The sequence below is a fragment of the Littorina saxatilis genome, linkage group LG12 (genome assembly GCF_037325665.1).
Source record: "Littorina saxatilis isolate snail1 linkage group LG12, US_GU_Lsax_2.0, whole genome shotgun sequence".
Lineage (NCBI taxonomy): Eukaryota > Metazoa > Mollusca > Gastropoda > Littorinimorpha > Littorinidae > Littorina > Littorina saxatilis.
In genome coordinates this window covers 20,582,390-20,599,420 of record NC_090256.1, presented here as the reverse complement: position 1 = coordinate 20,599,420, position 17,031 = coordinate 20,582,390, and the positions used below count along the sequence as shown (strand labels likewise).

The window sequence follows — 17,031 nt, the reverse complement described above, 5'->3', positions numbered from 1 at the left end:
CTGATGTTTATGAAGAGCCCGCTTTGTTCAATTTCAACGCTACATCGGCCACAAGGAAGTTCGTCATTTCCTCTTGTGTGAGTGTTTGCACTGCGTGCGTTGACATCAGTGAGGATAACTCGTGGGCCTACAAGGTCTGTCAGTGTGCATTAGGTTTGATTTGAACCGGCTATGATGTGCTGCGTGCATGATGACATCTCGTAGGAAATTTACAGCGCTGCACCTTTAAATTTGCGGAGATTTTGCAGCGTAAGTTATACAAGCACCGTGCTTTGTGAAAACTAAAAAGTGTCGTAAGTAGGCCTATATTTCCAGATATAGAATATGAAGTTTGTTTTGCAATTAGAGAATCTGTATTTTTGAATAGTGTACGTGCACTTTTAGTTTTGCTTGTACAGATACGACATAAAGTAGGCTAGGTCTGCATACTCGCAATATTGTTGTTTTTTTTAACTTGGTAATCAAATCTTCATCGTAACTTCAACATTCTGCATGCGTATGGAAGACAGACAGTCAGTATATAGTGGCATTAGAGTTAGGCCTATTATGCGATGTTCGTGTTTGCAAAACGTGTGATAGCCTATGTGCCGCACTTCCCCTTCACACAAACGGGTATGTGTGTTGTACTTCTTTTAAAAACGTGTTATCAGTGCAGTCTCGCTAGCGCATGTGTTGTGCATTGTGTCAGATTAACGCACAAATACTGACCGAGAGGCCACGCTTTGAAGCAATAGAAGCGAACTGTCAAAAGCCTACACAGAAAAAAAAATATTATATTATTATATCGTTTAAACTGTCGCGCACACTGCACACATTGTGGTGGATTGTTTTGAGTAGGCCTAGTTGGGGTGGTTACGAGCAAAATGTTCTTTTGAATAGCTGGGGTGGGTTTAGAGCAAAAGATTGTCAGTTTTGAATACCTGGGGTGGTTAAGTATCAGCAATGTTTGTGGTTCGTGTGGGTAGAAGAATACTGACAAGGAAAGACGAGTCGTCAAATATGACGTATTTTTCTAAGTGCCTAAAAGTGTTCTAACGTGTGTCGTGTTGCAATGAGTGTGCAGTGTGTAGCTGGCACTCTTGTGATTTATTCATAACAGACAACTAATACAATGGTACTGATACAAAGGATCTACAAAGGACCCTATTTGTGTATGTATTTAGTGTTTCAATTTTTCATATTGGATTTGCTCTAAACATTTCTAAGCGTACTGTCATTGTTTCAGTAACAACAAAAGAAAAACACTGGTATGCGTCCGTGTGTGTGTGTGTGTGTGTGTGCTTCGCCGGGGTGAATCGCGAGACAGAGACAGACAGCGTGGCGGTTCACCACAATCACCTTTGAAGGCGAAGTCCTGTCAAACGGGATTGAGAATTTTAGAGCTTATTTCTTAGCCCTATATTATCTGCTGTGGCTTCTCAAATGCCAGAACATACAGACAGATGATAAAATCGTTTATTTAACGTCACTCTGTAAAAACATTGGCGACATTTGTCTTATACAGACAGTTAGTTAAAATTAATATTAAAAGTCCTACGGTTTTGAGCCATTAAGGACTTGAGTGTTTGTCCGCTTTCAAAATGAGGAAAGAAAGAAACAAAAAATAAGGAGAGGAGGGCAGGGGGTGGGGTTGAGTTGATAATGCTCTGTGGAATTTGTTAAAATGAAAAGTAGTTAAGATGTTTCTTGGTAAGAATTATAAGTCTGTATTCTATGTCTTGAATAACGGGCTTGTAATATTTTTTTATTTTTATTTCAAATTGAGTTAAAAAGTGGAACCTTCAGGATCACCAATAAAACCCAATAGATGAGCAAGTAAGAGGAACACGAACAATAAATCTCAAAACTTTTTACAAATAAAAGGATTAAGATGTAAGCCACGAAGCCACGAAGGCCGTGGTAATAAAAACAATATGTACAGTTTGGCGACTAGTGGGCCTTGGGTGAGGATATGTTGTCTAGAAGGTAGTCGCTGGAATCAGGAGGGATGGCGGGAGCCACTCGACCTCAAACTGAAACACGCTGATGTGATAATCTGGGCTTAGTTATACCCACAGCCCCATGTCCGAGTCCCTGACCAGTCGGCACAGCAGCAAGCTGTGTGACCAGCCTAGAGAACTGCTACTGCGCAGATAATCCTGGGGACTCAGACCATGGAGCTGCATATGGTCATATAAGGTTTTAAAGGTAATTCTATTTGTAGCGCATGGAGCGAAAATGTGTTGAAATGAATAGGGTTCTCCACAATGGCAGGACTTGTTAAAGATATGGAAGCGGCAGCCGCCGGCACGGAGGCGTCTGAAGATAGTGAGGAGGTTTGTTGGGAGATCGGGGTGTAGATCGTTCATATCAATGGGTTGATAGGACAGAGATGTTACGTACTGACTTCGAATGAGTTTACGGATTTTACTGTAGAACTCGGTTACTGAGTAGCCGATGTTAGTGTTAGCTGGGCTAGATTCTGCCGCTTCTTTGGCAGCGACATCCGCCAGTTCATTTCCCCGGACCCCTACGTGAGAGGGGACCCAGAGAAATGACACGGATGTGCCGGATGAGATTAACTGGTGACATATAAAGAGGATTTCTCTTTGTAGCTCTGCCCGATTTGATGTGTTTCGATGCAGAGCTTGTAATGAAGAGCGCGAGTCAGAGCAGAAAACTACCGCACGCGGTGTGACTGGGAGGTCATTTATAAAAGTGCATGCCATGAGCAAGGCAAATAGCTCGGCTGAGAATATGGAGATGTCTTTATTAAGAGTATATTTCCTTGAGATTTTGAGATCTGGGATCACAAAGGCGCAGCCAACGCTGCCGTCTGCAAATTTGGATCCGTCAGTAAAGACTTTTAAATGCTCCGAGAATTTGTAGTTTAGGGTTTCTTTTGTAACAGTAGCTAGGTAGACGGGGTTATCTTTTTTGGTAGTATTATCTTCACTGTCGTATATGATAGTAGGGGTTTCCTCAAGCCAAGGCGGGTAGGAGGGCGGGGGGACCCTGGCCAGCTCACTGACCTTCACCCCGATATCGGCTAGAATGCGGTTTACTGTGTCGGATAAGGGTAGCGTTTTGGCCAAGAGTTGAGTGCTATGTTTGGTGTTGGCCTCATAATTTTGGTGCTGAGGAAAAAAGTCAGTCAGGACCTCGCAGGCAGAGTTCTCTACCGCGTGGGCTCTGACAGCATACTGAGCTGAACGGAGTTTTATCTCATCCACAAGGGGCAGCCACCCACACTCGCTGTAGACTCGACTCTTGCTCGCTTGTTGGGAGAGTCCCAGAGCTATTTTGAGCGCCCTGCACTCTATAATAGCCAGTTTTTTCATGAGCGCCGGGCGCGTCGCGAAATAAGCTTCGCACCCGTAAAGGAGGCGGGAGCGAATTAATGCCCGCACTATACCTCTGTGACACACTTACGTCCTCTGGCCCAGGATTGGGACGCCAGGTAACGTATGATATAAAGATCCTTGTTGGCCTTATTGATCAGATGTTCGATATGACTGGTCCAGTTAAGTCGGGTATCGATGATAACGCCGAGGAACTTAACTTCTGAGCTCGGTTTGATAATATCACAACCTATCTTTATACTGCAGTTCCTGTACAGTTGTCTACGGGAGACAACAAGAAAGACTGTTTTATTTGAGGCTAGTTGGAAGCCGTTGGTGTACATATATTGACAGAGGTTGTCGATTTTAGTTTGGTAAGAAGATAAGTCAACAGTGTTGGTAACTCTGTTATGGCGTGGTCTATTAGTGTCTATTAAGGCGAGGTCGTCCGCATACAGAAGTACACTGGCACCGTCAACCTTAACAGAAGTAATGTCATAGAGCATGATGCTGAATAAGTTTGGCGCGATGATACTGCCCTGGGGAACCCCCATGTCCAGCGCATGGGTTTCGGACACCGAAGAGCCCACTCGGACAGACATCTTGCGATTGCTGATGAAGTTTTTGATGAATTGGTACATGTGGCCAGAGACACCGATTCTGCCGAGTTTTAGGAGTAGACGAGCATGCCAGACGCTGTCGTACGCAGATTTAATATCAAAGAAGGTTCCAAGAAGAGAGTTATTACTATGTGCCAAGGTCTTTTTGATTTTTTCAGTGACGTGCACAATGTGGTCCGCACACGAACGACCTTGCCTAAAACCTGCCTGGCATGTAGGAATGTCATACAGACAGACAAAAGCCGCTAGACCACATCACAAACAGAACTCTACAATACACAGGTTTTTGCCCACACACACACACACACAAACACACACATACACAGAGAAGCCGTATATATATATGCATATCTGTATCTATAAATATATAGAGATAGGTGAGAGTGTATTTTTCGCGTGGCTATAAATTGATTCGACCTTTTCACTTTGACAGTAAGAACAACTTACGGGTGCAAGGGAAGCGTTGTGGACAGCGCAGTGGACAGCGCAGTGACATTCTAAAAATAGTAATAGTAACTTACAAACGGGAAAGCCACACGAAGGAAGGGAGATAAACGCCAAACACTGGAGAAGATAAGGAAGAGTTACTTATAATGGTGAAATGAACACAAAAACCAAAATCAGTTCAGCGCTGCGCGCTGAGAGCACGTGTTGAAATATCTCATCGATGATATTGTGTCCGGGGTGTAGCTGAATACGGTGTCCAAATTTGAAAAAGATCCAGCGAGAACTTTGGCGTTGTGATGTGGTGTAGCGGCTTTGGTGTGTCGGTATGGGGGCCCGGGTAGCTGAGGTGGAACCAAAATCGGTTCAGCGCTGCGCGCTGAGAGCACGTGTTGAAATATCTCATCGATGAGGTTGTGTCCGGGGTCTCTCTGAATAAGCCCACTAAATTTGAAGCAGATCCATCGAGAACTTTGGCCGTGCATGGCGAATACACAGATACACAGATACACAGACACACACACAGATACACAGACAGACACACAGACACACACACAGATACACAGATACACAGATACACAGACAGACACAAGTCGTATATATATATAGATATATATATATATATATGTGTGTGTGTGTGTGTGTGTGTGTGTGTGTGTGTGTGTGTGTGTGTGTGTGTGTGTGTGTGTGTGTGTGACATTTCCCATCATTTAAATGTTTGACCACACACACACATACACACACTAACACGCGCGCACACAAACACACCCACACACACTGACTGACACACACACACATTGACTGACACACACACACATTGACTGACACACACACACACACACACACACACACACACACACACACACACACACACACACACACACACACACACACACACAGTCATTGGTAGACAATCAGTAGTATCTGGAGATAGCACAGGTACTGAAACCTATTACGAATTTACGCTGATGGCCTCGAAGTATTACTCCAGTCCTTACAACAATGTGAGAAAGCTAGGGCAACACGAGCAGCTTCGTGTGCATGAGTATGGTGAACCTTTCCTCACTGGAGGCTACGTTTTTTCATCATTTAATATATTTATTTATTTAATTTTTGGTTTTATTTTACTTTATTAAATTAATTTTCATTGATCTTTTTTTAACTTATTATTATTTTTTATTTTGGGGGGGATTTTGTGTGTGTGTGTGTGTGGTGATTTTCAGTCTCGATTTGTATACTATATGGCCTCAATGTTTTACACTTGAATTTCTGTGATCATAGAGAAACATATGGGTTACACGTGCTGCTGCATATTAAGCTGCCTGTAGGACCTATCATACGTGAACATGTCCACACGAGCTACGATTGTAGTTTTGGGGATGTTATCAGTCTCGTTAATTAAGGGGTGTCAGAATGTATGTGTGTGTGGTAGTACAGTACAATCAGGCCTTTCGTTATCTTTTTTCCTTGATAGTCTCGGCACATCAGTCTCCGTGACACACTTACTGAGCTGTTTCAACATTTAACACACTTGGCACTGTGAAGCAGTGACACACTATAGTTACACTGTTTGAATGGTCCACAAGGTTGGTATTGTTTTAGCTTGACAAAGAAGGTTCGCAACATTAAAACTTGACTGTATTCATGACTCAATGCGCAGTTTGTGATTTCCTTGACAAGAAGCGAAACTGGTGGTAATTACTCGAACATTCTGAAACTAAAAGGAAATTGGAAATAATTATCCTCCTCCTATTGTTACGATGTTTTTATTTGCACACATGCCAATTTACCAGTATATTTCCAGTCCAGTCATGCGCGATTTCCACTCATCATTACGTGAATGATGTTCGCTCCGCTAATTGGGTTTCGGCATTTTGAAGCGTAGCAAGGTATGTGAACTTTTTGACACGCTTGTTTTAATCACCAAGTTATCAAACAGTGGCATAATTTTCCCAAATGAGAATCATTTGTGTAAATCAAGTATTCACGTCAATGTATTATCTAATTAAGTTGTATTACGTTACCTTGTCAGCTGAACTGGTGTGTGTGTGTGTGTGTGTGTGTGTGTGTGTGTGTGTGTGTGTGTGTGTGTGTGTGTGAGAGAGAGAGAGAGAGGGGGAGAGAGAGAGAGACTACAGACAGGCAGTGTGGGGGTGTTCGTGTGTGTCACTAACTCACTAACTAATTAACTAACTCACTCACTAACTAACTAACTAACTAACCCACTCACTCACTAACTAACGAACGAAAATGAACAGAGACACGCATACTATGAATCTGAGAAAATCAAAGTCAATCTGTACTACTGGATATTTGTATTACAAACGGTGAAATTTAAAGGCCCAGTCTGCCTCAAATGGTTTACAGAACGATTTAAATCTTCTCACGAAAAAAGCAGTTCTAACCTTTTGGAACACACTTACAACAGCATTTAACAGCATTACATGACACAGTTCGTTTAAATGGCTATTTAGCTTGCGTAAACCACACACCAGATTTCGTGGTTTTATTTTATTTTACCCCTGAGCCATCGTGAACCCGTGTGATCCACTGTCCTTTTTTCACAATTTAGTCGTCAGTTTGTGATTTCAATGGGACTCGCTGTATCTGCAATAGCACGTTATTGTGTACCTCTGAATCTAAAATGCAACCAACGACTGCGAGTCACACGAACTTATTGGTGGAGTTTTGCTTCAAACAAGCAAGCGCTATGCAGAAAATTCGTTTGCTTGAAAAACACGACCTTGCGTGTTCTGCTTCCGGGCTCCCTTTTTTTTCAAACTTTCAAAACTTTGAATTGTACTGATCTTGTCTTGATGAAAAAAAGAAATCTTTTATGATTTAAGAATGTTTGTGTAACAAGCTGTCAATTTATTATTAAGATTTTAAAAGTTAGTTCTAGCGCCAAAACGAGGCGTCCGATTGTGGGTTAGACAATCCGTCTGGCCACGCAAAAATAAATTCTTCGAAAAATGCTCGCCTTTACGGAGGGCACCTAGGATGTTCTTAAGCGATGAGTGTTTAAACGATGGATGTTTGTACTGTGTGCCAAAGTCTGACAATGTCTGTGACCAGAAAGTGATGGTTTACCGGAAGTTGAGTGTGCCTTTAACGTCAATGTCTTAAAATTGCGAAACCTTTTTGTTTGCAGTTGAAGTTACATTTTCATCAGGACTGAACCAAGCCACAACACACACAGGACCTAGTCAACTTACCTGGAGACATCTGCGGTAGCATCCAGGGGACTCACAACGCCACGCATCCCCTGCGGGTGACAGACCGCAACCATCTCCCACCATGGCCAGGCGACGTCCTCCCCCCAAGCGTCCCTCCTCAATCCCCTCCTCCCTCACCCGCAAGAACTCAGACACCAGGAGACTGGTCAACCCTGGCCCCAGCTTCACGGGGACCGAGATGACCGGCTTCGTGCGCGCCATCCTGCTAGGGGCGCTCGTGGCCGGGGTCGTCGCCTTTCTCTTCTATCCGGACATCTCCAGGCTTCTGCAGCACTGGGAGATTGACACGGCCGTTCAGCAGCCCGATCTTCCAAACGCCAAGGCAGCAAAAAGTAATGGTGGAAACACCCCAGAAGCTGGCCAAGCGAAAACTGACCCGAAGACTTCTAGAAAAGTTCGATCGGTGAAAGAAAATAAGAGCACCAGCACCAGCAAGAGCACCAGCACCACCAGCAATGGAGACGGTTCTCCGCCCAAGAAGGCCAAAGCGCCAAAACGTGCGGAAGCACCTCCTCCGCAGGAGACGGAGGAAACACTAGAGTGTACCTGCCAACAAACCAATGCCCCAGAACCACCCACACCGCCACCGCCGAAGAAAGTTAAAACCAATCCCAAGAAGACAAAACCACCAGTAAAAACAGATTTGATGGAGGACGAAGAAGAGGAGGTGGAGGAGGACTCTGAAGTAGAGCTCATGGAAATAGAAGAACCCATTGAATTCATTGAGCTGGAGGCGGAAGAGGAGGTATCTCCAGACAGCACTGGGCCTGTGTCGCTGAAGGATGGAGAGGCCATCACCTTCACCCCTCTCTCTCCTGGAGACGAGGACGTTATCCGTCTAGGCGGGAGGCCTAAAGACGGCAAACAAGCTTCCTCCTCCAGGGAGAAAAGACACTCCGACAAGCCCAAACCCGACGCTTCTGGAACAAGCTCTTCAGCTAAGAACTCCTCTGCCAAAAACGACACTTCCACCACAAAGTCGAAAAAGCCCCACACAGCCAATAGCTCGGACAAGGATTCGAGAAATTCGTCGCAGAAACAAAACATTACACCGCAGGAATCCAAGAGCCAGAAATCGACAGAGTCACAGGCGAACGCAGCAGAGAACCCGGAGAATGAAGATTTACCCGAGGAGGTGCGGAACTTCAAGCCTACCTTTCTGAAAACCTTCACTCCCAAGAAGATCTTTGCTGACGGTCGGCGTATTCCTCCAGTGGAGCTGATCCCTCAGAAGGACACCAACAGTACGGTCAAGTGAGTGATGTTTCTTATGAGGGATGTGACTCCAGATAAGGCCTAAAAAATAAATAGGTGAGGTTACAGTAACCCGACCTACCCTATTTTTAGGGGCCGACCCTATCACTCTTCATTACATTTGTCAAAAAAACCCACACCAAAAAAACAAGAAAACGAGTGCAGAAAACGCAATGAAAGCGAAAGCGCCCGAGTCGCACACTTATTTCCCTGTCAAGTAGGTTTAATTTGTACACATTAGAAAAAAAAGTTTTAAAAAAAAAGTGATTGCCTACCTTCCTACCCAATTTTTTTGGGATATGTTACCTTAACCACACATGCCTATTTTGTTTTGGCCTAACATTCATCTATGCGCGTATGATCACACACGCACGCTCACATGTTCAACTAGATAGAGACAGACGCACACACAAGCACGCACGCACACACACACACACACACACACACATTTTAACTCTCTCTCTCTCTCTCTCTCTCTCTCTCTCTCTCTCTCTCTCTCTCTCTCTCGTATTGGGAAATTACCATCAGTATGAAAAGTAATGGGTCAGTTCATAAATTATAAACAAACAGTAAAAACATAATACAATATTATATAAAACTACGGTAAATGATTGCGATTTCGGAAATATATGAAAATAGGATACGATTTTTACTTGTAAGATATCCCATCCAGTTGCCCAACCCCGGTTTATATGATTCTTTGATTTTGAATGTCATCATATTCAAACGTCTGTATCATTAAGGTTGTCGGGTACATTTCTCTAATTTTGTTGCACTTGTTTCAACACTCTCCAAAATATCACAGACAAAATATTAGTTAAAGTTACTGGAGCTGTCAAGTCCAGGTGCACGGAGCCCCTAGGGCTTTCAGACATGCCTCCGGCAGCTACCCGTTTGAAAACATACCAAGTTGTAATTTCATTAATTGACTTTCAATTTCATGCAAGGAGTAAAAAAAAAAGACAATTTTTTATGAATTGATTTTGGACTGCCACCGGGCAGGCTAGAGTCGCCCTCGACCAGGTTCACATCAGGTCCCGCGTGTGAATTAATTACATAAAAGGCCTACATGGAAGTCTATTAGTTTCGGCGAGAGGGGGAGTTCTTTCTGTTTTGGGTACCTTACATCAAGACATAGTGTTTGATTACGTAATAGAATTGTAAAAGATGGTTTACCGCACACAGCCTTGAGCCCTAGAACGTGTTCACGGGAAATGTTAATTACATTTTGGCGGGAGATGCGAACTGGCAGACCGCATACAGTTTCGTTTGGCTGGCAAAACTACAGGTATGTGAAGGAATATGTGAGAAAGTTGTGTACAGCTTTTGACTGTTTGTATCGTAATCTGCGACAAAAGACAAATCGTTGCTTCAGTAATGCTGCGACCCCTGCACTGTCCCTTTAAGTCGATTTTGGGGGGGTAAACTGAATCGGTGTCATATGTCTTTAAAATATCATGCTCTAACTTTGTGTATCCTGTATTTGTTTTTCTTCTGGTGTGTAGGGTGTTCTTGTTCAACGACTTTCTGTCGGACGCGGAGTGTGACGGACTGCGACGCGTGCACGATAAGCACGTGCAGGAGATGAACACACAGCCACTGCTCTGCTTTGACAGCATCTCCACACTACGCAAGCACCTCGATGACGTCAGACACAAGGTTCACGTCACCCCTCAGGACTTCGTCAAAGGTCCGGTGCAGTTTGACTCGCTTCGTATAGATATGTGCGTTCGCTTTGTGGTGTCAGTCTCTGGCAGATTGTTTTTGTGTTCGAAAATCAGTGTGTTTGTATTAGTAGTAAACTGTATTACTACACTAATAGTGGTTTGTATGTGTGTGTGTGTGTGTGTGTGTGTGTGTGTGTGTGTGTGTGTGTGTGTAGTGTGTGTGTGTGTGTGTAGTGTGTGTGTGTGTGTAGTAGTGTGTGTGTGTGTGTGTAGTGTGTGTGTGTGTGTGTGTGTGTGTGTGTGTGTGTGTGTGTGTGTGTGTGACTGTGTGCGTGTCCAAGTCGGCCTTGTTTCGGATCTGTTTCTGAATATCAATAGATTTTCTTGTCTAATCAGGGTTTTCTTGCTTCATACTGTGAATCTAGGGCCTAATAGGATCAAAATAGATTTTAAGCTACAATTCGAACAAGAGCGTACGGTTTCGCTTTCGCTTTGAAATTCATGGGACTTCTAAAGAAAAATACTCTTGCTTTTATCAAGGCAAGCTTTCAACACGTGCTCCTTGTCCACGTGTTTCAGTCACACCCCTCGCTAGTCACTGGCCTACAATGCCACTTTTGAAGGTTTGCCTCAATGAACGCAAAATTATTCACTCTGTTACTTCCCAAACAAACCCAACAGAGGTACATATTCCGAGCATAGTCTTTTCAGCCCACGCGACTGGACAATGTGCTGAGGCCACCAACTTTCAAGCTTAAAGCCTGTCCTTAACTGGGCGAAGTCGACTACGCGAAGCATACTTCGCGAAGCTGGCCGCGCGAAGATTTAGCACTAAATTTTCGGTAAAACGACTTCGCGAAGTCGACTTCGGGCTCAATTAACGACCGCCTTAAGCTTACATTCTCACGTCCTCTTTTATAGGTACGAAATGTCTGAACGAGACTTTCTCTCAGCAACTGGGGCAGTGGATGTCGGGGAACTGGAGTTACAGCACTGCGTTCTACCCGGGGGAGTCTCGCTTCTCAACCATCTTCGAGAAACGGGTACAGCAGGCCATGGGGCTCGACCCCCTCAACGGGGGCAAGTTTCAGATCACCTCCTATCCGCAAGGAAAGGGTAGGGGCTTTTTTGTTTTGAATTGAGTGGGTTCTTTTGTCGGCTTTACGGCTAGTGCAGACCTGTTTACCCCCAACACTTGACAAGAGTAATGGGGGGGGGGGAGAAATTCAAGTTTTACGCCCTCACGGCAAAGCCATTAGGGGCATGTTCCCGGGTTTTAACCCGACTTTAGATGAGATACACAAGCCACGTCCCTAAAAGGAAAATTTCCTGTGAGGACGTTAAGGACCCCTAGATTCAGATACACAAGTGTATGCGTGTTTAGGTGGTATCAGCCATCCGCACTTATGGCAGAATGACCGAGGTCTTTTACGTGCCACTGTGGTGACACGGGGGTGGGAGATGGATACCGTCTCTGGGTCTGCACATAAAGTTGACCTGTGTCCGTCCCGGCCCGGATTCGAACCAGCGACCTTTCGATCACAAGTCCAGTGCTCTACCACCTGAGCTACCCGGGCCCCCAAGAGTAATGGTCAAGTAAAAAAATAGTAATCTGATGACCATAATAGTAACCCAGTGGTTACAAACAACAACATTAGTAGCACAAACCTTAGTTGAAGCACATTTGAAAATCGTAGTCTGAACTGAAATGGAGTATTTTCCCCCAAAAATACAAATAAATAGTAATAAATTACTCCAAAATAGTGAGTGTAAACAGGTCTGCTAGCGCCCTCCGTGACGGTGTGATCGTAGCAACAGTCGCACGTACACTTCTTCTTCTTCTTCTGCGTTCGTGGGCTGAAACTCCCACGTACACTCGTGTTTTTTGCACGAGTGGAATTTTACGTGTATGACCGTTTTTTACCCCGCCATTTAGGCAGCCATACGCCGTTTTCGGAGGAAGCATGCTGGGTATTTTCGTGTTTCTATAACCCACCGAACTCTGACATGGATTACAGGATCTTTTTCGTGCGCACTTGATCTTGTGCTTGCGTGTACACACGGGGGTGTTCGGACACCGAGGAGAGTCTGCACACAAAGTTGACTCTGAGAAATAAATCTCTCGCCGAACGTGGGGACGAACTCACGCTGACAGCGGCCAACTGGATACAAATCCAGCGCGCTACCGACTGAGCTACATCCCCGCCCTAATCACGTACACAAACGCCATCAGTCTTGCAATAAGGGAAGTAATCAAACCCATCCATCACAAAGAGTGGCATTTCTTTGCATATTCTTAGAAATGTAATTAATTCTCCAATATGCTTCTTATTGCAATGTGATGGCAATCCTCCTGCGCGGTAGCATTAATTGTAACGCGGACTCGTATGTTATAACTTTGGAAGCGATCTGAGGGCCTTTTTTCTTAGATATCATCCTTTTAACACTGCGATAACTTGCACGTGCAGCCTACAAGGCCCACTGTGACAGACTGTGTGCTGGACGGAACGGGCCCAAGGGTCCTCGTCTACCTGTCTGTTCGTCTGTCTGTTCGTCTCTCTAAAAATGTGTATGTGATGCACGTGCAGCCTACAAGGCCCACACAGACTGTGTGCTGGACGGAACGGGCCCAAGGGTCCTCGTCTACCTGTCTGTTCGTCTCCCTAAAAATGTGCATATGATGCACGTGCAGCCTACAAGGCCCACACAGACTGTGTGCTGGACGGAACGGGCCCAAGGGTCCTCGTCTACCTGTCTGTTCGTCTCTCTAAAAATGTGCATATGATGCACGTGCAGCCTACAAGGCCCACACAGACTGTGTGCTGGACGGGACGGACCCCAGGGACCGCGTGGCCTCTGTGCTCGTCTACCTTGATGACGTGGAGGAGGGTGGAGAGACCAAGTTTCCTGGTGAGCTTGACGGCTGTGTGTCTGTCGTTTTCAATCTCTGTCTTGTCAATGTGTGATTGTGTTTGTGCGTGCTTCCCCCCCCCCCCTCTCTCTCTTTATTTCTCTCTATTATCTCTTTCCTTGCGCGAGCGTGTGTGTGTGTCAATGTGTTAATGACATTACATGATTGTGTTGAATGACGACGCTGTGCGTATGACGTCCGTTTACGCTATTACAGAGCCAGGTGTCGGAAATACGCACTTTAAATGTACATTTAACTTTTAAGCACTCTGGCATTAGAAAAGGCAAATGTTTCAGCACAGTTGTCTTTAACACCACAGTTGATGACGTTAAACTGACGTCAGTGTCTGCGTTCCTGGCGTCACTACCTGATTTGTTGCAGACCTACTCCTGACGTCACTGATTTTTTGCAGAGCTACTCCTGACGTCACTGCTTTGTTGCAAAGCTACTCAACCGTGACTTTCTTTCTTTATTTGGTGTTTAACGTCGTTTTCAACCACGAAGGTTATATCGCGACGGGCCAGACGTGACTGTCTACTTTGTTGCAAAGCTACCCCAGACGTCACTGTCTGCTTAGTTGCAGAGCTACTCTTGACGTCAGTGTATGCTCTACTGTGGAGCTTCCCCTGACGTCAGTGTCTGCTTTGTTGCAGAGCTACTCTTGACGTCAGTGTATGCTCTACTGTGGAGCTTCCCCTGACGTCAGTGTCTGCTTTGTTGCAGAGCTACTCTTGACGTCAGTGTATGCTCTACTGTGGAGCTTCCCCTGACGTCAGTGTCTGCTTTGTTGCAGAGCTACTCTTGACGTCAGTGTATGCTCTACTGTGGAGCTTCTCCTGACGTCAGTGTCTGCTTTGTTGCAGAGCTACTCTTGACGTCACTGTCTACTTTGTTTCAGAGCTAGGGATCTGGGTGAAGCCGCGGAAGGGTCGCGCTCTAGTGTGGAACAACATGAGTCCCCAGGGTGCGTGTGAGCCCCACTCGCTGCACGTCGCCTCCAAGGTCGACCAAGGGTCCAAGTACATTCTCATCCGATGGTAATTATGTGACGTCAGTCTTCATAACGTGCTTGCGTGTTAGGAATTTGCTATGAACTGTATTACTTTTCAATTTTTTTAATAGATCTATGCGGGTGTAATTATCATTCAAACTTTTTCAACTCAAAAAGGGATATGTATCTTACTTTTTAGATAAAAGATACAATGGAAAAGGAATCTTGTGACAATGTTTCAGATAAGGGTACTCCCAAAATCAAACCAACAATAACCTGCATTTATAACTGAAAATAAATAAGAATCAGAATAAGTAAAACTGTTGCGCTTGTTTTCATTTTAGCGCTTACCAATAGTTGGCACCTAGCCCCTTTGCATGATACTTCAGTTTAACGGTAACCAGTAAATTATAATGGGCGGCTATGCGGGTTATGAGTAAAATATAATGGGCGCATATGCGGGTTCCTACTTTTTTGTAATCTTTTTTTACATTTACTGATTTAGTCAAGTTTTGACTAAATGTTTAAACATAGACGGGGAATCGAGACGAGGGTCATTGTGTGTGTGAGTATAAAGCGATTCCAAGAAAACTACTGAAGCGATCTTCATGAAACTTCACATGAGAGTTCCTTCATTTTTTCGATAGATGTCTTTGATGGCGTCATATCCGACTTTTTGTGAAAGTTGAGGCGGCACTGTCACACCCTCAATTTTCAACCAAATTGATTGAATTTTTTGTCAAGCAATCTTCGACGAAGTCCGGACTATGGGATTGCATTTCAGCTTGGAAACTTAAAAAATAATTGATAAGTTTGCTAATTAAAGATATCTAAAATCGAATTTTCAGTAGCAGATTCAAAAATGATTGCAATGTATTCGTCATCTTCTCCTGAACTGAAAAATATATAGATATGCCATGTTTACTCTAAAAGTTTGCTCAGAATGAAAGAAAATAGGTTCAGTAGGTACTACGGTCACATGCTTCGTGGAGATGAGCGTGACCCGTCTCGGTGTTCAGGTATGGTTAGCCGAGACTATTTAATTGTAATCTCGGCGATGACTGGTTTGTGGTATTGATCTTTTTGATACCGACTCACTAAATGTTTTTATATCGCTTCACGCGACTTGTTTGTACTTAATTTTAAAGCTTATAAGACAGCAAAGGCAGTTCTTGCTCGTAACCCTGGTTGTGTTATTATTTTCAAGGTACTACTACAAGAGTTTCTACTCGCTCGGCAAGAGACCCCCGGAGCCCACTCTCCCCACCCGGTCCGCTGCTACCCCTCGAGTTTCCTGCGACGACTACGACAACGGCAGCTGTCGGTGGTACGATGAATGGAACAACGACCATCTTCTGGACTACGAGTACAAAAAATACACCCTCATCTAAATTACTACAACATGCCATGCAATCACACAGACACAGACACGCTCGTGCGCGAACAGATTCGGTGCTTTCTTCACCATTTAGTGTTGTTTTACTGTTTCATTCTCTGGTTGGTATTTTATTTGTGTGTGTCTATGAGCGTTTGAGACTTTGCAATACCGATTAAAGAATCAATTGGTTGTGGTGCCTTCTTCGCAAATTACTTTTGTTTTTCTATTTCCTTCTTTGTTTCGTATTTTCTTCTATCTTTGTGATGAGTTGAGCAATTACCATATGCTAGACTACAAGTAGAACAAATACACACGCATCTGAGGTGTAATAAGCAACACAAAAACACATTTTGTTTGGGTGCTTTCTTTACAAATTACTCATATTTTACTCTTTCATTGTGTATGTCTTGTGTTGGTTTGTTTCTTTGAATGATGATTGGATTAAACGACCATCTGCCTAACTACGACTTCAAAAAATGCTCACTCACGTTGCAAAATGTCATCACTAAAAAAAAATTAAAAGCATTTTGTTTTCGTGCCTTCTTCAAAAATGACTCCTATGTTACTGTTTATTTTTGTCATTGTTTGTTGTTGTTATTGTGACGAGGGGATTAATGACCATCTGCATAATTATGAATATAAAACCACACTGCAAAATGTCACTCTAAAAGGAAAAATTTTGATTCGATGCTTGGCTTCTTTACAAAAATCATTCGAGTTCGTCTCACTTTTTTTTTCTCTCAGTATTTTGGATAATTTTTTAAATAAATTGGAGAGCTATCACTGGCTGAACTACGAGTACGAAAAATACACACTCAGCTGTAATACTGAGTCAGCACACCACATATATAACACACACACAAACTTCGATTTGGTACCTTCTTCAATCCGGCTTTAATGTTTTCCTTTGTTTTTTTATGTTTTGTTTTTCTTTTCTGTGTGGTGTTATGACAAATGATTAGCTTCTAATACCATCTATAATGGATAATTAAAGCATTGGAGTATCATTTAAATGAAGAGGGTTAAATTTGCATACATGGTTTTTGATGTTGGATGATGACCTACATTTTCCATAATAAATTGTTATTATTGAACGATTCTTCCTGGGCATAGTGTGAATGTATTGCTTGTGTGTGTGTGTGTGTTCCTCTTTGCTCAAAGTGCTCTCCACCATTTGTTCTAACAGACGTTTTCCGGAAACAACTGTCAG

At 43.7% G+C, this 17,031-nt stretch overlaps 1 protein-coding gene across 5 annotated transcripts; it reads left to right on the top strand.

Moving 5' to 3' along the window:
• Positions 1 to 118: 118 nt before the first annotated feature.
• On the top strand, positions 119 to 16,920 carry LOC138981479 (transcriptional regulator ATRX homolog). Of its 5 annotated transcripts, none has more exons than XM_070354410.1 (7): positions 119 to 249; positions 7,536 to 8,874; positions 10,380 to 10,564; positions 11,463 to 11,657; positions 13,338 to 13,451; positions 14,351 to 14,489; positions 15,651 to 16,920. In XM_070354410.1, exons 2-7 carry the CDS (start codon positions 7,682 to 7,684, stop codon positions 15,832 to 15,834), a joined length of 2,010 nt encoding a protein of 669 aa, XP_070210511.1. In that variant the 5' UTR covers positions 119 to 249; positions 7,536 to 7,681; the 3' UTR covers positions 15,835 to 16,920. The 5 variants fall into 5 exon arrangements, with proteins under 5 accessions (XP_070210511.1, XP_070210513.1, XP_070210512.1 ...); XM_070354412.1 differs by lacking the exon at positions 119 to 249 and adding an exon at positions 962 to 1,151; XM_070354411.1 differs by lacking the exon at positions 119 to 249 and adding an exon at positions 5,663 to 5,970.
• The last annotated feature ends 111 nt before the right edge of the window (positions 16,921 to 17,031 follow it).